At 43.1% G+C, this 25,395-nt stretch overlaps 2 protein-coding genes and 1 long non-coding RNA gene across 4 annotated transcripts; 1 reads left to right on the top strand and 2 right to left on the bottom strand.

Moving 5' to 3' along the window:
• The first annotated feature begins 5,257 nt into the window (after positions 1–5,257).
• On the top strand, positions 5,258–13,812 carry LOC146593733 (uncharacterized). 2 transcript variants are annotated; one of them, XR_014896328.1, is made up of 3 exons: positions 5,258–6,306; positions 11,221–13,126; positions 13,270–13,812. It is a non-coding gene; the product is annotated as an uncharacterized LOC146593733 (long non-coding RNA). The 2 variants fall into 2 exon arrangements; XR_014896327.1 differs by having other exon boundaries at positions 11,221–13,812.
• On the bottom strand, positions 6,274–9,912 carry LOC146593734 (cytoglobin-1-like). The gene is made up of 3 exons (XM_085308801.1): positions 9,818–9,912; positions 7,448–7,679; positions 6,274–6,402 (listed from the first exon to the last, which is right to left on the bottom strand). Exons 1-3 carry the CDS (start codon positions 9,910–9,912, stop codon positions 6,274–6,276), a joined length of 456 nt encoding a protein of 151 aa, XP_085164927.1.
• A 2,625-nt stretch (positions 13,813–16,437) lies between the features above and the next one.
• LOC146593735 (heat shock 70 kDa protein 12A-like) lies at positions 16,438–24,926 on the bottom strand. The gene is made up of 4 exons (XM_085308809.1): positions 24,777–24,926; positions 19,681–19,905; positions 18,495–18,666; positions 16,438–17,483 (listed from the first exon to the last, which is right to left on the bottom strand). Exons 1-4 carry the CDS (start codon positions 24,924–24,926, stop codon positions 16,438–16,440), a joined length of 1,593 nt encoding a protein of 530 aa, XP_085164935.1.
• Between the last annotated feature and the right edge of the window lie 469 nt (positions 24,927–25,395).

Here is a 25,395-nt window from a genome sequence, read left to right on the forward strand (position 1 = left end):
GATCTGCAGGACCTGATACTTCCTCAAATCTGCCATCCCCTATCACACATTTCTCATTCCAACTTCATCAGAATAGTTGTTCAGCAAATGGTGAAGGTGAGTTTCACTTAATGCAGTGGTTTATAAGAAGTGTTAATGTGATCTTCACCCAGTCTTGTATGGTTCTTGCTCTTTGTTTCTTGATTTGATCACTTTTTTCTACTTGTTTCTTAATAAATTATTGCGCCTTAACTGCTGATGCAATTCTTTCATTCTATTTTTCACTCAGACCTAGAAATACAGCTTTTACTGCAGCCTGCAAAACTGGGAAGCAGTGGACTGCTGGGCAGGGGTTATATCATCAACTGGGGTTGAAGGGGAGTAGAGAACAAAATGTTTGTTTTGACCCCAGGCTTCCCTTTTTATCCCTGCTTTGCTTTGCCTTCTCTAGGCACACAATGGATAGTTAGCAAGCAATTATAAAATTCTCTCATGACTTGCCTCTCTGGCTCTCACTGTTCATCTGATGTTGCTGGGGTAACCGTAGTCCCAAATTGCTTCACCTTGCTCTCTGTAGTGCTGTGCAGAGCACAACAAGCAAATAGTATCCTAGGAAACGCACCAGCAGGGGACAGGATTAACTAGCAACAGAGCAGAGGTGGCAACTGGTGATGTCAAAAATGGCCTAGTAGAAACTACTGTGATTGTACAGCCCTTTTCCAGGCTGAAATGGGCCAGTTAATGCTGACTGCACTAAAATATTGATGGTGATCCACAGTTAGGAGCATAAGGGTAAAATTTGTTCCTGTTGCTGGCTAAGAGAGACTGCAAATAAGGCAATTTTCATAGCAGCAGCAGTCAGACAATCCCAGCATAATAGGGTCGCTGCAGCTTTTGTGCATCCATCATAAGAAGGTCATAGTTGTGTTGGGAACTTCGTGTGTGACTTCTATAACTTCAAATTCCTGCTGTCTTCTCAGGCTCAAACTGCTTTGCAACAAAACAGTGAAGGTAAGGAATTGCCACTTCCGCAGAGGCTAGGGCCCTTTTGATGAGTAGTGGGCCTCTCATCTTGGTCGTTCAGCTGTAGGCTCTGATGTTTCACAACCATCATCTTCCTCATGCTAAAATTCTACATTTGCTTTTAATCCAGGGCAAAGCTCTGCCCACATCCCTAATGTGACATAGAGTGGGTTTGCTGGTGGGCCTGTGCTGATAGGAAGTGTCAACACAGCGTTGAGGGGGGATCAGCCTGCTTTATGTCAGTGGTCAGCTGCTGCTCAGTGTCCTTGATAAACAGCCTGAGGAGGTGGCACAGAAATCTGCTGCCAGAGGCACCAGCAGCACCAGTGAAGGGTTGCTGATGCAGTTGCGTGTGTAGTTGTAGTTGTGCAGGGGCAAGGTGAAGCACCTAGTTGTAGCCACCACCATGGCTGCCTCTTAAGGGAACCACTTCCAGGGACATCAGGAGTAGAAGTATGAGCTTTCCAGGGGAATCATGCAAAATACTTCTGCAATGCAACAGAGCTGCTGTTCCCACTGTCCCCTGAGTAGACAGACTCAATTAAGGATGCTGCATGGTACGCAGATGGCTTGTATTAAGGGAGGGCGGGGGGGTCGCTGCTATGTGATTTAGGATGCCTTGGTACTGGCAGTGTACTGTCTGAGGTAACCACACCATAAACTGACTCATAGCTACTTCAGCAGATAAACTAGAAATGCTCTGGTATGGAATATGTAGTTCACTGAACTTCAGTACTACTATTTCAAATGTTCATTATCTGAATATTGGTTTTAAAAAAAAGGCAAAGGGAACAGAATGTTCTCTGAAGGCAGGATGTTGTAATGAAATAAATCAGATAACTTTGAGATGTTAAGAGACATTCAGAAGGTTGGAGTAGATTTGGGGGCTTTTTGATTTCATTTACAGCATGATTCATATATATGATTTTGGGGTTCTTGGGCATAATAAAATGCTATGTCTGATCAGCTGGCATTTGAGTTTGTTGGCAGTTCTTTCTTCCAGGGCCCACTGAATACTAATGCTGATTCAAATAGATCACTTATTATAACTAACTAGGATTTTTCTATAGGCAGCAGTCCTTTTTGATTGCATATTTTATCACTACAAGCCTGTGGTACGTTTTGTTTAAGCAGGAAGGCTACTTAAAGGTTTGGCAGAGCTCCCCTAGTTCACTGTCTTTGAACAGAAGCTACCTCTGTAGCCCTTAGAATGGGTTAAAAATGTTGCTGCTCTCTGTTCTCTTCTGGGACATATCCTCATATCCTTCTACTGCTGGCTAAGTGTCTTAAATAGCTGCTGTAAGACCACCCTACTCTCATGGTGTGAAGCAACACTTCTGAGGGCTGTAGCCATACCTGCACCCACAGGTTTGCAGCAAAGGAACTCGGTATTTAATCACCAATAACATGATCAACCTTACAGCAGGAAGAGTGGATGCAGGAGAAGGTTTTGGGGGGATTCTGCTGGAAGGATTTTTTTAGAAGTCTTCCCCAAAGCCTCTGCTGGGTCATTAGTCTCTTTGAGCCGCCCCAGATACGTTGGACTACCTTTCTCCCTTCGTATCACTAAGCCTCTGAGCCCCTCTATTACATGAATAACAGAGAAGTCTTCAGACAGGGGCAGGAAGACTGCTTGGCTCAAACCCTAGGAAGAAAATTATCAAACTTAAATCCAGCCTCAATGACTGATTAGCTAATTCTTTACAATACTCCCTGTCATTTCAAATGGCCTTGGTATGTTCTTAGCTCGTATCTCAAAGTGATTTTGTGATATTGTCACACACTACTCGACTCTTGGATTTTATCCCCACGTTGATTTGTTGGGTGACAGAAAGGCAGAGGAGCGCATGAATATTGTGTAGTGTGAAAAAAAAATGAATGAAAGATAAAATTAATACTAGTAAATTTCCTTACTATAGCTAAGCAATAGAATTGTCTTGCACCAAATTGCATGTAATTTTTGTGTGCACTATGTGACTTGGCATCCAGGTGAAAATGAGAAGCACCATGGGCCTGGACTGCCCTGGTAGCTCTTGCTGTGCCCCAGTACTACTGGTAATGTGTCTGGTGATACAGTGCTGCTGCGGTGTCTGAGCCACTCCTGGAGATGCTTTGCGAGTATACTTCCCTTTGGTATGTTTCTGGTCTGTCACTACAGAGGCTGAATTTTTTTTCTAGTTAAATTTCTCTCATCTAATTTGCYTATGCCTCTTTATTTAGTATTCCTTGTTCCTTATTACAGCTGTACCAGAAAGCCCAGCAGGAAAGCATTAGAAGGTCTGAGTTCATTAACAGAAAGAGCTGAATTTGAGAGTATATGTGTTTTTTATAGTGTTTAGCTGATATTTTGAATCTTGAAATGTTTGCTTGCCTCTACAATGTCAAATTCTGCTTGTGGGAATGCTTTCTTTCTCCAGCAACATGTCATTGGCAAGACATTTTGATTTCATTAGCAGAAGGAATAAACTTCCTCTTTTAGCTACTTCTCTTTTCTTTTTCTCCTCAATATATTTTATATCTTTACGTTATTCCGGCTTTATGCTTTAGAGAAGTTAATTGGATACAAACAAAATTCCATGGTACTTCACTGATGTAACTTGTCACAGGCACTTGTCATAGCCAAGCTACGTCACAACTTTGTCTCACCCAGACCTTCTTGATGTCCCACAGATTGTATGTGAACACTTTGGACATACTCACTGGTATTTTTCCACAGAAAATCTCTTCCTGCCATCTTTAGGTATGTTGTTTTCCCTAGGTTTCTCTTCACAGGATCAAAGTTATTTCTAAGATGTGTATGTTAATTATAAAACCATGTACTCACTGGTTCACCCAAGGGAGGTGTGTATTTGATTTGCCTTCTAAGTATGTGAATGTTCCTGTGAAATTTGTTTACAGTTGCATTGTTTTCCCCATTTTGCCGAGGGACATTGAGGTGAAAGGACAGTCAGCCAGAGTTGTGTAATGAAGCTGGTGGAAAATGAGAATTAAACCCACATATCCTCAAATTCAAGATGCCATCTCATTTTCCTTTGTGGACGCTTCCTGCCATCCTGTGAAATATGTGAAAATTAAAGAAAAAAGTTCATGAATTCCTAAAACACTCATATCATACGAATCTTCAAAATTTAATGTGTAGTCTCCTTGTAAACGGAATTAAAAAATAATTCCCCCTCTACTTCACTTCCTGAGCTAGGAGTTTTATACACTTTACTTTTATACCTCTCCCTCTTTGTCACAGTAGCAGACTGATGGTTTAAGAGCCTTAAACCATCAGTCAGTATTTTCAAGCCCGTGTCACCTCAGGATATCTATACCCACTGGCCTGTGGCAAGCGTAGCAATCCGTATATCCATTGTCATGGCAAATAGCACTCCTAAYGTGCATCAGAGCACTTTACAAGTGCAGCTTGTGATGGATTTGAGACTATAAATAATTTTTGCAAGTCTTGTTCTTTCCTTGTAATATTTTGAAAATGCAGAGCAGCCCACCTGGACATACAATGTCTGTGTGTGATCTTGTCTTCTAGAGAGATACAGATTGATTTTTACCTTCTACAGTTTCAAGTGCATATTCTGTTCCCAGCAAAGAAACTGCTGAATCCTCCCAACCTACAGGAGACTTGCCTCCTTTTAAAATACAACCTAAAAACTTAGTTTGTTTCCCTTGTATTGAACTGCTTTCAAATTCTACTCACTTTGTGCTTTGGTTTGCAATGTGAGTAGTGGTGTATTAGGGAAGGACCTTGGAAACAATAAGATTCTGAACTCTAAGAAACCCTTTTCATTCATCACTTTCCCTATTGCCATTGTGCTTTTTATTTTTTAATTTTACTCCAAACATAGGAGAGCCTGGCTCTGCCTGGTTTCTTTAGCAGGGCAGAATACCGACTCACATAAGTAGCCTACGCCATCCTCCTTCTCCAGAAAGAGTTTGTATTCTGAACTTGGGGATTTCAGCATCCTTTGCCAAACAAATTGGTGAGGAAAACTACATCAAATGAAGGAGACGTCTATCTTTTTTTTAAAAAAAAGCAAACAAAAAAAAAATATATTTTTGTTTTATGGACAAGTGAAAATCTTCTCTTCCTACCATTCTAGGAGTCTGCTTAGTGCAAGTTTGATCAGTGCCTGGATAGTAGCTTGAGGCTGATTTAGATGAATTGCACACTACTAGCAACTCTGCATTATAAGCAACTACCATTTCTACGAGGCAAATGTGTGTTGAGTGTCCATGCTGTATTACAAATGAGAAGATGCATCTGCTTTCTTTGTCTTTATTGTGTTACACTTGAGCAAAATGGCATGTGGTTATTTGGAGTTATTAGCTGATGATTTCACCACCTCTAAGGAGTATAAGAAAAAGCAATTAGTTTTGAACTCAGTTACTGCTAAAGTGAGATTCAAGCCCCGTGGAAGGATAGAAAGAGGAAAGTGCTGTAGAAATCTTACAAGGAGCTCAGCCTGCTACACTGCACTCAGCAGGGGAAAAACCTCCTTCAGTTGGATGAATTTTAAGTAGTATGGGAACCAATGAGCATGGTGCTATTGCCCTCTCCTGGATAGATTATCAGAGCAATTTTCTGTGACGTGCACTATAAAACTAGGTGCTGGGGGTGTTCATCCTGTGGCAGTGGGAGGGTTGGAAATGAGTGGTGATGACAGGTCCCTGAACACCTCCCATAAAGCATTGCCATCCCCTGAGCTCTCTGAGACACCTTTGTCCCAGGCTGGCGGACTCCACTGGCTTGCTCAAGATGGGACTTTCCCTGTGACCTTCTCAGAAGTTACTCTTTCTCATTCTTAGAGAAGTTCTATTTACAAACACACAAGCATGCAATTTTTTAGTTCAAACAAGAAATGGCTCTTAAGTCTCTCAGAACATGACCTCTTCAAAGTCCCTGACACGGGAGATGCCTCTAAATGGTCTACTACTTATCGTTCACAAGTATGGAAAGGTGATAGCTTGAGATACAAGAGCTGCTGGTTCCTCTCTGGGTTGGTACAAGGACTGTTGCTGGAAGAACTCACATGGAATACTGAAGCTGCTAAGTGTATCAGGATTAGTTGGTTGGCTTTGATGTATATGTATGCGGTTTTCATTTAGCTGTAGAAACTCCGTTTGCTACGGCAATTATTGACATTAATATCTATGCAATATAAAGTCTTTCTCTCGTTGTTTTGACTTTCTCTTGCTTCTAACTGTGGCTGGAGGACCAAAAGCAACAAATCGGGACTGGTGAGAAGTTTGGGAAGCCTAGAGATTACATCCTCACCAGCCAGCTTCTTTGTAAACGTTGTTCAGGTGAGTGCAGATTTCATTGGTCACCTTCTCAAAGGAAGCTTTGCAGTCTCCACCAAATTTCTCTTCCATCAGCTGCAAGATAATGTCGCAGATAATCTAAATAAGGAGAAGAGAAGGAACAAATAGTATGAACTTTTTTCTGTTGCATCTGTTAGATGTGTAAGAAAGATGTATGTATTTTTCTAGTTGGGCTCCTAATTTTTAGAGAAAGGGGAGTATATAAGCAATTTGGCAGTACATGGCATACAGAACTGGAGATAGGCAACCTTTTGTGCCTTTTAAAGTTACCTTCACTAGATACTGCCTTTTTTATTATTATTATTATTATTTGCATTTTATGCTCTGTAAGACAGATAACAGATACTACAAATAGTCTCTGCTAGTGACTTTAGATAGGCTGAGGCAGTGTATCCGATTCTGTATTTCTTTTCTGCATTTGTTTAGTGATGGCAATGCTGTTTTTCAGTGGCTGTTTCTTTTGTCCTGCAAAAGCACAATTTGTCTTACTACAGAAAAATTGACATCACAGATTGAAGCCCGATGTAAGCTTTTTATTTGTATTTTGTTATTAGATGACAAACAAATGCAAATTGTGTTGCACTTAAAGTGAGAAAGCTGCTATTGCATACAGGCAGCTTGCAGCTCCAATCTGGGTAGACCTGCCCACATCGCATCTGCTGCAAAGCCTTCTTCCCAACAACCCTCAGTTGTCCCCATAAAAGATGATCATGCGAGTCAGGAGGCCAGATGAGGAGCAGCGGATTTGGCTTCTGAAAATCAGTGTATACAGTAATAAAATACATGTGTACATACATATAAAATGTAGATTATATATAGATTATAGCTGTGTATGTACACTACGTAGTACTGTACTCTATATAGTATTATATCAGAGATCTTAGCTCTTGTAAGAAGCCAGAGAAGGATTCTGTGATACGCCCATTTCATATGCGAGATCTCTTTATTTGTGCTATCTTCCACCATCTGCTGTCTCTCCACCCTTTTCAGTCTCTGAAGTATCACCCGTTTTCCACAAATTCCTCTCTCTCCCCTCCTTCTCCCCCACCCCTCGCCAAGGGAAAGACAGGGACTGTTTGTCCCTTTACAGTGACATCTCAGGGGAAGATGACTGCTGACTCACCTTAAAGTTTTTGGGATCAATCTTGAGCTGAGTGGCATGTTTCTTGCCCAGTGGGTTCACTATCCCAAGAAAAGCTTCGGTGTTGTCCAGGTGTTGCACCATGTCATTGATGGCAGTAAAAACCTTCTTGCCGTGCCCCCTGACCTGATCCGACTGTTTCATTTCTTCGGCAGTGTCCATGCCTGTGAAGTGTGTGAAGTAAGACTTGGTTTCTGGGTGCTCTGTAAACATCCTGGAGTAAGGAGGAAAGAAAGCAGGGCAAGAAATGAAAGATGGCGTAGTTTGCAGGCTGAGGCATTTGCACTGTTATATCTTCATGTTCCAGGCCTTGTCTTATGTATGTATTGGTCTTTTTTCTTCTTTTTATAAGAACAAACTTCTCATGTCTAATTTGTTCTCCTTTGTCCTTTCTATCCCCCATCTGTGCATGATTCCAGTGTCCACAACAGTCTGTCTCTCCCCTTGTCTCTCCCCAGGGCTCTTTGCTTTGATCATTGTGTCTTAGAACCTGTTAGTTTGTGATTTACTGACCTGCTGGGAAGCTCATTCACAGCAATTTGACAAACTTTCTTCATTTTTACTCCCAGCTGAGCTTCACTTCGTAAGGACTTGTAAGTAGGACTCCATAGCATGAGCTCTGGGAGCATCCAAAACTCTTTTCTGCCTGAGAAAGGCTGAATCTGTTGGTGTTTTTTTTTTCTTTTTTTCCTTTTTTCTTTTCTGTTTCTAAGGTTAAAATTTCTCTCAGGCTTGACTCACTGCTAGGTGGAGACAAAATCCACAGAGGAATAGGAGCTTGTTCCCAGCAGGATGAGTGTGATAGCACAGTAGTCACAATTACATTCTAGACAGCAGATGATTTTACTTTGCTTCCAGTGGACCATTTTCATGGAGAAACCCTGCTACTGACTTTGTTAGTTAACCCCTTTCTAGAGTTCATCCCAGAATCTTCCTATTGCCTTTGATGAGTCATTGTGCAAGTGCTAGGTACTGCTCATTTCACTTATAGAAAAGGTGACATGATTTTATGTCACTTATAAAGGAATTGTTTTTTATCATCTATCAGTTGGTCATCTTGGTCAAGTTCTTAAGTGAACTCTAGTTTCTTAACAGGAAAACCCAATTACCCACCTGAAAAAGCAATAGCAAATTGCTAGCAAAATGCTAGAACAGGAGTACTTAAGATCAGAAGGGTCATACATTATTACAGTTTACAACATAAAAATATAGCAGGCAGTGACTGTTGCAACTGAAATGCTGAGAGTAACGAAGAGGTGAGATTTTGTTGGTATTCACTGCAAAAATTGCTCTGGGAAAGACTGTGTCTGTTGTGTCACTTTTGACTTTCTTATCATTTCATAAGGAAAAGTAATTTTCCACGAATTATAGCTTTACAAATGTAGGCCAGAATCTTAGCCTAAAGTGAAAGTTTTAGGGTTCTGGGTTGCTCTTATCACAAATAAAATGTCTCTGTCTACAGTGACATGCTAGCTGGCAATTATATATATGTTGTCCTTGGTAAGGAGAACCTAAATCATTCTGTAAAGGAGTGGCTAGTCTATAGGACATTAACACAAAATCCTCTGCAGTAAACTACTGAAGGRAGTCAAACAGTTGGATGACACTGCCGTTTTGTAGCTGCATTTCTGACCCCTATTTCAGGTTGTGTAGACTGGAGGGGGAAAGAACAGTGCATAACATCTGTGGAGGCTGATCCAAGCAAAAGATGTGATATACAGGAAGGTGAAAATGAATGGTAAAGGCAAGATAAATAATATTTGGCCTAGTCAATGCCTATGGACRTGATGTAAATCCCAGCTGACAGAGGAATATGTGAGAGTAGAAGAAACCTGTGTTTTATTGAAGAAGAGAGAAAATTGTGTAAAAACAGAAAGAGGAGAGAAAACAGGAATGATACAGCACAATGAAAAGATGAACTGTAGACTGAAAAGTTGCAGGAGAACCAGAAGAGAAATACCGAGGACATAAAAGTTTTTTTTTAAAAAAAAAAAAAAGTTCAGAGGCGAAAGAAAAGAGGGCCCTGTTGTTCCTGTTCTCTTTTATACGACACTTCCTTGTCTTCACCTTGACTACATCACTTTTGTGAGGGAGAGTGGTGAAGAAATTGTTCTTCTAATCTTTTTTTTTCTTTTTCCAGTCCCTTTCTCCTGTTCCTCTTACTGCTTTTATTTGTTTGGATCATCTTCACTTTTCCYTTCCTGAGGTGGAATAAACCACAGCAAATCATAATGTTCCCAGCAAGGGCTGTATGAAATGCATCAAGATGCGTTTCTAGGTGGTAACTCCAGCTCCTCCTTGTCATTTGTGGTTGAAACCTCTCAGGTAGCAGTGGCATGGACTCTTTCTTACCTGACCAGCACAGCTGTCCCGTTGTCTTCAGCATCAGCGTACATCTTCTCCCAGGCACCACGGGCACTTTGCACTTCTGCTTCAGAGAACGACATGGTGGAGAAGATGTGGGCAATAAAGAACACGCAAAGAGGAAAAACGAGGAGTTATTGATAGAGTGGTTCTGCTCCAGTTCTCTACTTTAGGGCTGTCTAAATACTGCTGCAGGGATTTAGAAGGTCTTGAATGGACTCTCTGTTTCTGTTCCAGTCAGTCGCATTTCTGTAGGCTTTAGAGCTGCTTAATCACTTTTAATCAGGAAAGAAAGTAACCACATGAGGAAGGAGAAGTAGCGCTCTCCCTCTGGAGTCAGGTGCCAGAGCAAAGATCTTTTTGTCCAAGGAGAGAAGGAAGAAAAAAGTTTTGAGTGGAGAAGAAAAAGATCAGTTCTCCTCCTCTCTTATTCTTTCCCCCAACCCATTGTTTGTCTTCACTTTCCAGACTGCAGTCTTTGCCTGAGCACCAGTTTTCCTGGTTAGCTGCTGAGAGCGTTGCTGTGCTCTAGATACTGTGGTGCACTGCCATCCTGTTTTCCCAGTGCTGCTTGATCTTTTAGTCCAAGGAACCCTTTTTGAGCTCTGGCAATTCACTTTAGTCTTGCTTTTGTGCACCAGTCAGTACTTCATTTACAGTTCTCTGGTTTGCCCAGGGACTTGCATTTCTGCTGCTCCAGGTGCTGGTACCAGGTAGTTGGGACATATCACCAATGCTGAATGATATTGTATTGCAGCATATCTTCTCTTTTGTTAACCTAATTCTCCTGGTTTGCAGCTGTGATCTTTCTCCTATTGCTGAAGATTTGGTGCAGATGAAGAGATAAAGGACAGGAACATAGCTAACCATGGAGCTACAGCCAGAGAGGGTACAGGCTCGTTATTCTCACAGTCACATAGAAAGGGAAGTATTAAAAAAAAAAAAAAAAAAAAAAAAAAAAAAAAAAAAAAAAAAAAAAAAAAAAAAAAAAGATTATCCATGCAGCGCCTTAATCAGAACATTCCTGTCAGAGTTTAAGCTAAGTCCAGGGTGCACAGACAAAATAATAGCTAAGGGGGCTTGAGGAATTGTTACTGCTGGATGCCAGGCAGAGACAAAACCTCTTATTGTTAGGGATGGTTATAAGGAGAAAAGGAACAGGCGCAAGGTAGAAATACCTAGTGCAACACAGTGAGCAAAACTAGTCCAATATTGCAGACAGAAGGAAAGGAGTCATTCTAACCACATGAAGACTGATCAGTCTTAGAGATGTGTCCAGGCACTGCTGTGATGGATGAATTTAAATGTTAACACAATGACAAGCTGCTGTGCAACCCCAAGGGCTTTGTGGTTTATCTGTAGATGTTCACTTCATACTTGTGCTTTCCTAGGAGCTCTTTCTCCTGATAGAGGTAAGAGCCATTTCACTGTGGTCTTCATAAATTCATAGCAATTCAGCCATGGTGCAGAAGGGAAAGTTTGCTCCAGCTCCACCTTGTAACATCTGTGTTGGTCTTCCACACTCTGAGGCAAAGTACATCCTTGTTGAGGTAATGTGTATATTCTGTGTGAAATAAGTATGTCATATTTGGGGAGGGTGCAGTTTTGGGGAGTATGTGTAGCTATAATTGTGTTTCTGCAGTGGGAAGAGTGGCAGTCTTATATGTGGGGTTGAGACTTTAGTGCGTATGGCAAGGAGGGAAAGTGCGTCAGAGAAATCACAGGCTGCCTCTGACTGTATGAGGGAGAGCTGTGAGACTGCACTTTACCTTAAATGACCTTATTGAAACTACACATCCCCCCTTCCTTCCCTCTCCCTTTTCCCCAAAGCAAACAAAGAGTAGTCTGATGCAAAGCTGTACAAACTCCTGCTTTCTTATACAAAAATCCCCAGAAAAATGTCCCAGGTCTCAGGAAAGCCCTGAGAGGGCAGGATGGGGAAGCTGTGCTGTTGGGACTGCTGTGTCTTTGATGCTGTCTTTGAAGGCAAACACGGAATAGGGAAATTCTGATCAGCTGAGCCCAGCAGCCACCACAGACACTCAGAGGAAGGAGCAAAGACAAAATCACGTGAGGTGGTGGTTTCCAGGCCTTGGGATCTATAATTCCCTGGTAGGAGTTGAATGGAGAAACCACAAAGTTTTTGGATGAGAGTGGAACATGTGGTGCAGGTACTTACCACAGGCAACCTGAAAGACAGGGAGCTCCTGAAGAAAGAGCAGCATTAACTAACATAAGTGAAAGGAGTCAGACATGTCCAGAGCATACAGAGCTGATTTTCCTTTGAGATATGAAATTATACAATTACTCACAACTTCTTTTCTCTCTGTAGGTGTCATGCTCTTCTCTTAAATCAAGATACATCCGACTTGCTGTGGGCACTTCTCATGGGAGAAATCAGAGAGGGTGGTGAGCCCTGCTGTTTTGATGAGGGAGGAATACCAGGTGGGAACTCTGGAAAAGCTCGTGGTCATAGACACATCTGGAAAGAACTGCAGTACCAATACACGTTGCTCAAGAGTACATCTTCCCGCTTAGCTTTTTTTCTTCTGCATCTCCCTTGTTTTCTCTTTCTTTCCCTTGCTTTTGTATGCATTGCTTCACAAACAAACCTCAGCTTTGCTAGGGGACTTCTCAGCTCCTCTCCTTTACCTCTTGCTTGGGTCATTCATTACAAAGGTGTTTATTCACTCATTATTTTGTCAGGTATCCCCACAGGAAAACAAACCATAATGATTTTGGCAAGCATGTTACTGTGTTATCAGTGGCATGCTTTACTATTCTTTTCTTGTACCTTTCAGTGTTGTTTTTACCACTTCTGATTTTTTTTCCCATGTGCAATTTGTCAAGTCCTTGTAAGATAAACACAATAGTACCTATCAAAGTTTTGACATATTTTTAATAGGATTATGCATTTCTATACACATCTCAGGGATCTCTAGTGAATGGGAAAAAAAATCTAGAAGGCTGGGGTTTTGGCCTTAAAATGGAATGTCTGTGAACAATTAACCATAAATTTTAATCATAAAGTCGTCATGTTTTTGCTGACCCTCACTAAATCATCTTGGGCATGGAGGATGCAGACTTTTTTATTTTTTTCCTCTGCTTATTTTGTTCTATTTAGTAATCTGTTTATAGAAGGAATTGAATGAAATGTAATTTCTGCTGAATATGGAGAAATATTTTCTAAAGAAGGGTGCCAGGTAGAATTGCAGATATAGTCTCAAACACAGGTGGGAAGCTCATTATTGGTGGATGGACAAATCTGAGGTTGGACAGACCATTGGAAAATAAAAGGTAAAGAGCAAAGACAAGTTTTGACTGAGCAGAATGACTGTGCTTTTTCTACCCCAGATTCCTGCCAGTAAAGCATGTGACAGACTTCTTAATATAGTACAGGGGAATAATTGCAATTCTAAAACATGTTTTTTCCCTTTCAGCTTATGAGGAAATCATCTGGTCTATACAAGTCAATATGACAAGCTCTGGGGCTTAGCACTTCTGTATGGGAGCTGGAAACAAACTTCATCCTTCTACACGTTTGTCAGGTGCTAGTAGTGATGACTCTGCCTGAAGAGCTAGTTGATTTCCAGGTTATTGGGCACTGTGAAGTTGTCCATGTTTGATTCTCTTTTAAAGTTTGTGAATTACTATTTAAGTTTAATGTTTAATATAAATAGAATCACCCTACTTATTATACAACAGTGCCTAATCCTGAGCTCAGCAGGCATACCTATTGTAGAGGATGAGTGGAAAAGTGCTCAGCAACTAGGGCAGAGGGAAGGGTTAGTTTTGGCTAGTTCAATAGGACTTAAACTCATCAGACGAGGCGCTGGGAGCAGTTCAGTAACAAGGACAGGACTGGAATACCTGGAGGAGACTGTCAAGGGAACTGGCACCAGGAAAGGAGTGGAGCTTTTGCCAGAGGAACATACTGTTGGAATAATTTTTTTCCTATTAAAAGTACYTTTAAACATCAATAACTCATCTTCCTTCTGATGATCTATGTCTCCTTTGATCTTGAACTAAGATTCAGATTGACATTTTCAAGAAACTCCTTCAGGAGAGATGCTCCATAAAAGCAGGGAAGAAAAATATCATTCTTCATAGTGTGAAGCAGGATTTCAGAAGTTAATACTTGAGTTTTTTATCCCTCTTCCACTGTCACTTCCCATGGAAACACCCTTTATTAGAGGAAACCAAAGCAGCTGAGTATCTTGAGTTAAAAAGTTAAGTGAAGGTATTAATAGATCTGTTTCCCTGCTGAGAGTGTACAAGCAATTCCTTGTCTAGCTTGAAACAGGAAAAAGGGGAAACAGTCAGACTTGGATATGGAGTAAGATTAGACCCATGCTCATGTTCAAGACTAAGTCAGGACTGGCTGGGGTTTGAGTTCCCATCAGACTGCAGGTGAATGTAAATTGCAACTGAAAAACAGTTCTTTGCCTGCTTTCAGCCTGACAGGATGTTGATTTGACTGTACAATAAAGACACAAGGCATTTATAAACATTAGTAGAAATAATTCCTCCTTTAAAAAAATGGGAACACTGAGGCCCACCAAGACTGCAGTGAGTGCTGGGGCACAAGGTGTCAGTGGCTGAACTAAATCCAGAACCTAGGCATATCCTCAGAACTGTTCTGCCCTTCTCCTCAGCTGGATGCCTGTAGCTGCCCTGTGTTAGGTATCGTGAAGGAACTGATGCTTTCCTCTCACAGCCAGAAACAGAGTACACTTACCAGCCCTGACTAAGGTATGTAGGAAAATCTTCTTGCAGGACTGTTGGTTAGCCATCCTAGGGTGTGGGGCAGATTGTAATGGAAGCAGTAAATCCATAACTGTTGAATTTAGTTCTCTCTCAATGCTTTGGGTTCCTCCTACTGTCTATGTGCATCTTAATGCAAAAGTCATAGTCAAAATAAACACAGTCTCTAACAACAACAAAACAATAGCCTAAAATAGGTGGGCTTTTTAAAAAAAAGGAAAAAGAAAACACACTAGCTGTACAATGGGAAGCATCTTCTAGCTTCTCAGCAGCATTCCCATTTCAGAATTCAGATGCGTTTGGGGTATATGTCTAAAGGACGAGGGAGGTACAGATGCCATGTGGCAAACCTATGTCTCCAGCAGGCCCCTACAATAGTCACTGCTGCTGGAGGCACCTGGCTTCCTCGCTGGGCTCTGCCAGGAGCATGGTGGAGACAAGTCGCTGCCAAAGGAAGCAGAAGAGCTCCCCTTTTCCAGCATTCAGCAACATAGCCTCAACATCAGGAGGGAAATGGTCCTTCTGCTGCTGCTCTTTTGCACCATTAATTCACTGGGCTGTGAGACCTAATTGTAGGGTAACTGCAACAGTGAGAAGTTGTACTGAGTGAATAGACTTTTAAATGTGGAGTTTATTCATTTTAGAAAGAACTTTTCTGCAATAGCAGACACTTCCTGGCTTCAGCCAGACCTGTAAATTCATTGGGGAAAGCATTTGCTCAAGTTATTCACACCTGTATTCCTAGATGAAATTAGGCAGTGCAAAATAAAGCAAAAATAGCTGAATGGAGGGTGTAACTCGTGTCTTTTCTTGGCTCCTTGCCACCCTGGATGGTCCTTATTACAGATTACAGGTAAGTAGCATCTCACACAGTAGAAACCTACTAAGGCTTCTGCTGTGAATTAAGTTTTATTACATGCAAGATTTAAGGCTTTATACATAAAAACAAATGCAAGGTTGTATTCAAAACAGTTCAGCTTCTATGTATCATAAAGTATATGTACAGATTAATCCTCTGCCTTAATGTTTAGCAGCATTAAGTACATTGATARCAGTGATTCTAACACAGTCATTACAGCTAATAAAGACTCCAACACTGAATTTTAATACAATGTATCCAGCTAAGCGAGTATTTGCATTTGGACAGTTCATGGGAGAATCACTATACCCTTGACATGCAAGTAGAGAATAATGATCTTTTTAAGGCCTGATTAGGTGGTGGATCTGTTCTGATGCAGACTCAATGTTTTGCTAATGCAAAATCTTTTCAAAATTAGCCGGGCTCTTAGGTATGGGAATTTGTGCAACTAAATCAGACTGCAGGATAACAGCTTTTTCCCGGACAGTTTAAACTCCTGGTCAGAGTTTAAAGAGTTAAACCTGAACTCCAGATAGAGAGTCATGAGATCAGAGGAAAAGAGAATGTGACTGAAAGAAGACACTGGGCTAAAAGAAATAGGTATGAGTTGGTATATGAGGAAGCTAAACACTAGTGCAGAAGCTTTACATCAAATATAGGCAGAGTACAGGTGCTTATACTGGTGGTGTGGACTCTCATGTTCAGAGAGGCAACAGGGCTAAGCTAAAAGGGAAAGATAAAAAGAGCAGATAAACTTCCGCTCAGTTATGGCCCATAGTAGGATGCTGGACTGAAAGGGTGATTAGTGAGGGCAGAATAGAAGGCACCAGGGGATCACACTAGTAAACTGTTTACTTGCGTGAGCAAAAGGCTGGATGATGGACTTTAAGGTCTATTTGCTTTTTCTGTTGTAGTAGTTGGTACCTCCAATTTGAGCCATTCTGTCCCTTGAGTTACTGTCCCTGCTGGTCTATGAATTGAATATTTACACAGCTAAAAAATTTATCATAACTGTCTGACTTTGGTTGGAAGTAACATCAGTACCTGTAGCTTTAAATTCAGTGAGCCCAAATTTAATCTCCAGCTTGAGTTCACGCRTCTTTCCCAGCCTTGTGTCTGGCATTGGAACCCTGCAGGAGCCAAGTAGTTCCAGCCCTTCCTCATCTATATACTGAGCATCCTGCTTTTCTGTGCAATAGAAAGAAAAGTCTACACTTGTCTGATCTGGTTCTGTTGGATAGAAAGTATAATGGGCAACTTCATTTATATTCACTGACTCCTCAATTTCCACCAATTTCTTGAAGAGATCATCACAATAAACATAGTCACCAGATTTGGAGACTCTCCGTTTACATAAATCATGGATAGCAGGATCAAATTTCTGAGTTATTGCTACGCCATATGTCCGAGCACTGATTCTTGAGGTAATAGTCTGTGGATCGACTCCAAATAAAACGGCCCCTTTTGCAATGGCTGCTTGCATCTCTACTGGACAAAGGATATGATACTTATTGCTGAAGGCCTGACAGATCTCATCCCTCAAGATGATACTAGATGCAAAGCCTCCCACAAGCAAAATGTACTGGACCTTAGCTGTCTCAGGCTTTTGAAGAATTTCCTTCAAAGCACCAATGATTTTTTTGGTGCTATAGTCAAAAAAGCTTTTCATTTTCTCATATGTGATCATGATTGTCCCATCCTGCCACGCAGCTCCCTTTACTTTTTTGAAGAAGTGGGAGATATCCTTCTTGCTCTCTGCCAGTCTGGTCAAGTTGTAGTAGCAGCGTATGTAGACCTCCTCTCTATGAGCAGAGCATTTCTGTAGACTGAAATTGTACATCATTTGTTGTAATTCTGTAGAGTGACTCTTTACATATTCATCCCATACACCATCACTGAATATTTCCTTGAGGAATGCACTGAAGTTTTCATCTACCGTGTTGCCTCCCCATCCACCTCCAGATGCCTTGTGTAACTCTTTAAGGTAATGATTTTCTTGGATTTCATGTACTGTGATGTCTACTGTGCCACCTACACACACASAGAGACAAATAAATTAGCTGTTAGAAAACTGGTAAATTACATGAGGCTGTTAAATTGCAATAAAGATGTTAAATTATATGAGGTCATTACTTCTCACTGAATGTAGTCTTGTTTTCTAAACACCTGGTTCCCAAATGTGCTTTTTTGCTGCATTTGTTTTTTCTCRTCCTCACTCCTCCTTTCTTGGCTCTATGCTTTCAGATTTTCTAAATTTAAGACCTTTCACTTACAAGTCTGGTCTCTTAATGTGCCTGTGATRATGGAATTGCTAATGAGAGCTGGATGCTCTGACTTGTTCTGTGCACAAGCTGATCTCYTTTCTGATCATGAATTGAGACTGGCCTTACTTAGCTGACTCCTGCCTTTTGATATACAAACTCTGAATTAAGATGAGCTGTGGTAGAGGGACTCTGAGAAACCTGTGATGCTCTTGATCCCTCTTGAATAGTTGTTCAGGATCTCCAGACTACTCTTGGCAGGAAATTTATGTATTACACAAAAAAATCCAACCCCCCACAAGAAACTGCTATGAAGTATTCCATCGAATATTTTTGATGACCATATAGGRCCTGCTGGCTAATCTCTTTGATCTACTCACTGGGTAATACTCTTGTTCCTAGCAAGGAGCACGTAAATTCAAACTCCACAACGGCATGTGGGTATGTGATGGTGGCTGCCACTGGGCTATGGGGCAGGTTGGCCTGGCACTCTGGCAGGAGATCCTGCTGCAAATCTCTGGCCTAAAGACATTAAATGCTCAAGGTCTTCTCTTTGCCTTGGATCAGATCTTTAGCAGTCCTATTCATTCTTCCCCATTTCTGTCTCTTCCTTAGGGCCTTTCATTAAGTGAGAAATTAAGAGAAAAAAATCCTATGACAAGCATAGCAGAAGAGTCCAAGTTTTCAGATTTCACCTCAGTTCTTTGGAGCTCTCTTTSTCAGATATTTCAGAATTTAGCACATAGTAAACATGGTACCTGTTGAACGGGAAAAATATTACCTCCACAGTCAACAACAGCATACTGGATCCCTGGAGAGTCTTCAAACTTTTTATTGTCACTGCTATCTACCATAAACCCTTCCTGTGGAAGCTGTTTGCACCAGAGTGATGCAGCCTCTGGCTCCAGGGCAATAATCAGCTTCTCAGAAAACACATCAGAGATGAGTCCTGCCTGAAACCACAAGACAGAGTTGTCAGTTCAGGAAAGGTAGCAAGATTGTGGCTCCTCTGCTGCTGCATGAAAGTCATGTGCTAGTGAACCTGTTCTCATTGCAGGAACCGCCATGCTGGAGTAACAGCTTCACAGAATGGCTGAGGTTGGAAGAGACCTCTGGAGACCATCTAATCCAACCCCCCCTGCACAAGCAGGGTCACCTAAAGCATGTTGCCCTGGATGCTGTCTGGATGGCTTTTGAGTATTTCCAGGGAAGGAGATCCCACAACCTCTCTGGGCAACCTGTTCCAGTGCTCTGTTACCCTCACAGTAAAGTTTTTCCTCATGTTCAGATGGAATTTCCTGTGTTTCAGTTTGTTTCCATTGCCTCTTGTCCTATCACTGGGCACCACTGAGAAGAGTCTGGCCCCATCCTCTCTRCATCCTTCCTTAAGGTATYTATACACATTGATAAGATCCCCTCTCAGTCTTCTGCAGGYTGAACAGGCCCAGCTCTCAGTCTTTCCTCATAGAAGAGATGCTCCAGTCCCAAAATCTTCTTTGTAGTCCTATGCTGGACTCTCTCTCTGTTGTATTGGAAAGCCCAGAACTGGACACACTACTCCAGATCTGGCCTCACCAGAGCAGGATCACCTCCTTCAACCTRCTGACAACACTCCTTCCAATGCACCCCAGGATACCATTGGCCTTTTTAGCCACAAGAGCACATTGCTGGCTCATGGTTAACTTGTCCACCAGGACCCCCAGGTCCTCCACAGAGCGGCTTACCAGAACGTCAGCCCGATTCTTGCATCACTGATCTCTTTGGTCTCATTTCTTCCTGGCAGAGGAAATGGCAGAGTGGTTGTGACTGCCAGTTTGGGGACCCCCTTCCTGGCACCGGAAATTCCTCTCCCCAACAGACTTAAATTTAAAATACAGATTGTTTAAATGTTTAGGATTTCCCTTGCTTGGATGGATAAAGAATTCTCTGGAGATAATTTGAGGAAATAGGGTAACTACCGCGTTTACCTCTTTTGCTGCCAGCCTCATGAACTGCCTGGCCGCAGCGCTCCATATAGCTGGGACRGTAATGACCCAGGTGACCTCCTCATGGTCATAGACAGTTTGGAAAGAGGCATTCTGAATGGTGCCCATGGCATGGTCCTTCATGTAGCGGAGGCTTTCGGAAAAGACTGTCAGGGCAGGAAGTGTCTTTCCATTGCTTGCTTCCAGTTCCATGCCAGAAGTGACTTTCTATAAATGAGATAAAACAGTAAAAATGTCACAGTGTTGCATGTGGCAGCCTTAGTAATAGACCTGTCYCCTCCATACCAAGCACTGCACAAAACATAGTGCAGAGTGAGATTGTTTCTCTAAATCTGAGTAAATAGCTAGAAATGGCTTGGTATGTGGCTAACTGCGCTCTAATCGATACAGATCAGCTACCAAACCATTTACTCATAACATCTGTGAAACAATAGGCAAAATACTAATGTGATTGATATGACAATTGTTTTTCTTGGGACAAATTTTATAAACACCTCATAGACTCTCCTGAAACAGCAGTGGGGAGAACTGCACCATCTCTGTGATACTACCATACATTTCCCAAGCATATATATACGGAGTTGAGAGCTTTCTGGTTGCTCCTATACTTTTATGTATGGAGTTAACAAAATATATACTGGACATACGTAAACAAATATCCTTCTGCTTTGACACAGACAGTTCCTCTYTAATGTGTCCTCTTGATTTATGGACTTAATGTGTCTTCCTGTGTGTATCCTTGAGTTGTCTGAAGCTTGAGGCAGATGGCTGCTCTGAAATATTTTCRTCTCTCCCAGCAGTCCAAAACTCCCTCCGTCAGTCTCTGTTTGCCTGCTCTGTCTAGCAACAGCGGAAGTTGTATCCAAAGATGTTTGGGGAGCCAGCCTCTACTGTATGTAGTTCTCTTTGCTCTGCCTCAGCACCCATCAAAGAGAGCCCAAGTCACAACAAGGATCATCAACTGGATCATCAGTTCCATCCGCCAGGGCTCCTTTATGGCCAACAGAAAGAAACAGGCAGCTGCAGGGACTGCCTGGCTTAAATAACACARTGAAGACAGGTGAGATTAGTTGTGTTCTGGAGATGTAGCCACTGAAGAAAAAAAGGAATCTGTTCATTCATCAATTCCTTGCTTATAATCTTGTTTCCTTTCACTATTCCTAGATCAGTTATCAGAGGGTGTATATGTGGAAGCTGTGACAGTGTTGTCCATGAACACATGGGGTGTGAGGGATCTTCATAAGTAACTACAGACAAGTCTAAGAACTGTTGTTCCCCTTTCCCGTCTCTGAGCCCTTTTTAATATAGTTTGCCTCAACATTTGGTGAACTAAATCTCCCCAGCTGCCCCCCTCTCCCCCAAAACCTCTCTACACAGATGTTGTGGCAGATCACATYTTTCCTAACTTTCCTGGAGACAGAAGACTTCACAGAGGCCTTCCACACAGCACCTCCACCCACCTCCAGTTTGAAGCTAGCTGCTTAGCACTAGAGGATGCCAAATAGCAGACATGGGACCTTCTCTGGGCATGGCCCTGCATTCTGATTTATTCCATGTTTTCAAGCACACATCTAGTAGAAAGCAAGGCATAGTGCAAACACTTGAAATGGAGAAACACCAGTGCAGAGATTGTTCAAAGTAAAATAAAAAAACAAAGCCAAAGCGAGCTGGTAAAAATAGGTGGTGACATTAAGGAAAAGTTAACTTCAACRGGCAAAATGTAGAAATGGTGGAAGGTTTATGGGAGGTCCTGTGGGAACCTGGAGCACAGATAAGCAGTCCCTAAGATAGCATGATGTCTGCTTGAAAGCACAGAATAAGAAAAAGCTGTGAACAATTCTGATCTAGCACAGAGCCTACAGAGAGAATTAATGGCCATGACATCTTTGGCAGAGAGCTAGAAACCCTGAAATCAGCTTCAGCATATCAAGTGAGGGGAAGAGAGACAGGCCAAAGAGAAGTGTATAACAGGAGAGAGCCTTCCTTGTGATGCTGAAACTGCCAAGCTTCTCCAAATAGCGGACAAATAGCTTTGTTCTCTGCAAAGGACTGAGGCAGGGAACTCCAAAGGACGGCTCTCTGGATCTCTCTGCTAAGCTCCAGATCAGGGCAGTTTTTTGTTTACGGAGGCACAGAATCACGGAATGGTTGAGGTTGGAAGGGACCTCTAAGAGATGATCTAGCTCAAGCAGGGACACTCAGAGCACATTGCACAGGATCACATACAAGCAGATTTTGAAKATCTCCAGAGAAGGAGACTCCACAACCTCCCTGGGTGGGAGGGAGCACCTATGCCAGTGCTCCGTCACTCGCACAGTGAAGAAATTCCTCCTCACCTTCAGGCAGAACTTCCTGTGGTTCAGTCTGTGCCCATCGCCTCTTGACCTGTCACTTGGCATCACTGAAAATCGAATCTGGCCCCATCCTCTTGACACCTTCCCTTTAGGTATCGGTATACGTTGGTAAGACCCCCTCTCAGTCTTCTCTTCTCCAGGCTAAAGAGGCCCAGCTCTCACAGCCGTTTCTCATAGGGCAGGTGCTCCAGCCCTCTGATCATCTTTGTAGCCCTGCACTGGACTCTCTCCAGGAGCTCCATGTCTCTCTTGTACTGGGGAGCCCAGAACTGGACACAGTACTCGAGATGAGGCCTCMCCAGGGCTGAGBAGAGGGGCACGATCACCTCCCTCGACCTGCTGGCAACACTCTTCTTCCTAATGCACCCCAGGAGACCATTGGCYTTCCTGGTCACAAGGGCACATTGCTGGCTCACGGTCAACTTGTCATCCACCAGCACTCCCACGTCCTTCTCTGCAGAGTTGCTCTCCAGCAGGTCAGCCCACAGCCTGTACTGGTGCATGGAGTTATTCCTCTCTAGGAGCAGGGCTCTGCACTTGCCCTTGTTGAACCTCATGAGATTCCTCTCCGTCCGCCTCTCCAGCCTGTCCAGGTCTCTCTGAATGGCAGCACAGCCCTCAGGTGTATCAGCCACTCCTCCCAGTTTTTGCCACAAGCAAAAACTTGCTGAGGAGGCACTCTGTGCCTTCGTCCAGGTCACTGATGAAGAAGTTGAACAAGACTGGACCCAGTACCGCACAACAAGGAGCAGGATACTGCTAGCTAAAGGCCTCCAACTAGACTCTGTGCCATTGATGACAACCCTGCGAGCTCTGCCTTTCAGAAAGTTCTCAATCCACCTCACTGTCCACTCGTCTAACCTGCACTTCCAGAGCTTACCTCTGAGGATCTTATGGGAGACAGTGTCAAAGGCCTTGCTGAAGYACACAACGTCCACTCCTCTCCCCTCATCTACCCAGCCAGTCATTCCATCACAGAAGGCTATCAAACYGGTTAAGCAAGATTTCCCCTTGGTGAAGCCATGCTGACTACTCCTAGTCACCTTCTTTTCCTCCACATTCTTACACATGACATCCAGGATGAGCGGTTCCGTCACCTTTCCAGGGACAGAGGCGAGGCTGACTGGCCTGCAGTTTCCTGGGTCTTCCTTCTTGCCCTTTTTGAAGACTGGAGTCGCACTGGCTTTCTTCCAGTCTTCAGGCACCTCTCCAGTTCTCCATGACTTTTCAGAGATGATGGAGAGCAGCCTGGCAATAACACCCACCAGCTCCCTCAGTACTCGTGGGTACACCCCATCAGGGACCATGGATTTGTGAGCATCAGGTTTGCATAGATGATYTCTAACCCAATCCTCCTCAACCAAGGGAAAGTCCTCCCTTCTCCACACTTTYTCTCTTGTCTCCAGGGTGCRGGATTCCTGAGGGCTCGCCTTAGCAGTAAAGGCTGAAGCAAAGGCRGCATTCAGTAGAAACTCTGCCTTCTCTGTACCCTTCATCATCAGGGCCCTCRTCCCTCTCAGCAACAGGCCCRCATTTTCCCTAGTCATCCTTTTACTACTGATGTATTTGAAGCAGCCCTTCCTGTTGTCCTTAACATCCYTTGCCAGATTTAATTCCAACTGGGCCTTAGCCTTCCTCGCCGCATCYCTGMATATTCTGACAACRTTGCTATATTCCTCCCAAGCGGCCTGTCCCCTCTCCCACAGTCTGTGTACTTTCTTCTTCTGTTTGAATTTGGCCAGGAGCTCCTTGCTCATCCATGCAGGTCTCCTACCCCTTTGCTGGAYGACTTTCTCCTTGGGCTGCACCGCTCTTGAGCTTGGAGGAAGTCATGCTTGAATACTAGCTAGCTCTCTTGGACCCCCCCTTTCTTCCAGGGCGCTAACCCATGACATTCCTCCAAGTAGGTCCCTGAAGAGGTCAAAGTCCTCTCTCCTGAAGTCCAGGGTTGTGATTCTACTAATATTGGCTTGCTTTTTCCAGGCAGGATCCTGAACTCCCATCATCTCATAGTCACTGCAGCCAAGGCTGCCCCCAACCTTCACATCTCCAACCAGTCCTTCTTGGTTTGTTAGTACAAGATTCAGCAGCACACCTCTCCTTGTTGGCTCCTCTCCTACCTGTGTCAAAAAGTTATCATTAGTACTCTACAGGACTCTCCTGGACTGTTTGTGCCTAGCTATGTTGTCTTTCCAGCATATATCAGGGTAGTCCCCCAGGAGAACCAGGGCCTGTGATTGTGAGGCTACTTCCTCATCAACCTCCTCTTCCTGATCAAGTAGCCTGTAGTAAACACCTACAACAGTGTCACCCCGTTAGCCTGCCCTTTAATCCTTACCCGTAAGTTCTCAGCTTGCTCTTCATTCACCCCTCGGCAGAGCTCAATACATTCCAGTTGTTCTCTCACATAAAGAGCAACTCCACCACCTCGCCCTCCTAGCCTGTCTTTCCTAAAAGCACATAGCCATCCATCGCAGCATTCCAGTCGTGAGCTATCCCACTACGTCTCTGTAATTCCAATGAGATCAAGGCCCTGTGTCGACACAGATCTCCAGTTCCTCCTGTTTATGCTTCATGCTGTGTGCATTGGTGTACAAGCATTTCAGAGAGGTAATCGAGCATGCAGGTTTCCCACGAGGGGTGCAAGAATATCCCTCATAGCCATGTCTCATATGCACTTCCCCACTGGAGGCATCCTGATTTGAGCCATGTTTTGCTGACTACCCTGTCTCTATAATTCTCCCCATCCCCCATCTTTCCTAGTTTAAAGCTCTCTTTATCAGGCTCTCCAACCTGTTGGCAGACATATGTATCCCGTTTAGTGAGGTGGATCCCATCTCTCCCCATTAGTTGCTGATCTTCAAACGGTCCCATGATYGTAGAAACCAAAACCCTGTTGCTAACACCAGCAGTGCAGCCAGTTGTTAATTTGGAAAAAATCTGTCTATCTCACCACAACCTCTCTGAGCAACTTTTCCAGTGCTCTGTCACTCTCACAGTAAAGAAATTCTTYCTTATACTCCCATATACATTTCATATTTGAGTCCCTGCCAGACAGCAAACCTCTCTAGAGAAGAGGCCAAGTCAGCAGATAGATGCCTCTGATACCTGCAGCAGGAAGTCACACACAACAATCACTCACTGCTTCTTCCGGGTGTTCCCACAAGGCACAGGGTCTGTCAGCCCAGTTGCTTCCCTGAGCCATGCTCAACTCCTCCTCTGCCTGGGGGGCACTAAACCTGTACCTCAATTGCAAGTCTTCAGAAGGAGTAAGGACCCTTCTCCTCCCATGAGAAGTGACCAGTTTCCAGCCTTCTTCTACAGCATTATGATGTACCTTTTC

The sequence above is a fragment of the Rhea americana genome, unplaced genomic scaffold (genome assembly GCF_003343005.1).
Source record: "Rhea americana isolate MKP2758 unplaced genomic scaffold, rheAme1 scaffold_281, whole genome shotgun sequence".
Lineage (NCBI taxonomy): Eukaryota > Metazoa > Chordata > Aves > Rheiformes > Rheidae > Rhea > Rhea americana.

Coding starts and splice junctions, on each gene's coding strand:
- LOC146593734 (XM_085308801.1), bottom strand. CDS start 9,912: ATGTCGTTCTCTGAAGCAGAAGTGCAAAGTGCCCGTGGTGCCTGGGAG. Junction 7,680..9,817: donor GGGACAGCTGTGCTGGTCAG/GTAAGAAAGAGT, acceptor TCCTTACTCCAG/GATGTTTACAGAGCACCCAG. Junction 6,403..7,447: donor TTGATCCCAAAAACTTTAAG/GTGAGTCAGCAG, acceptor CTCCTTATTTAG/ATTATCTGCGACATTATCTT.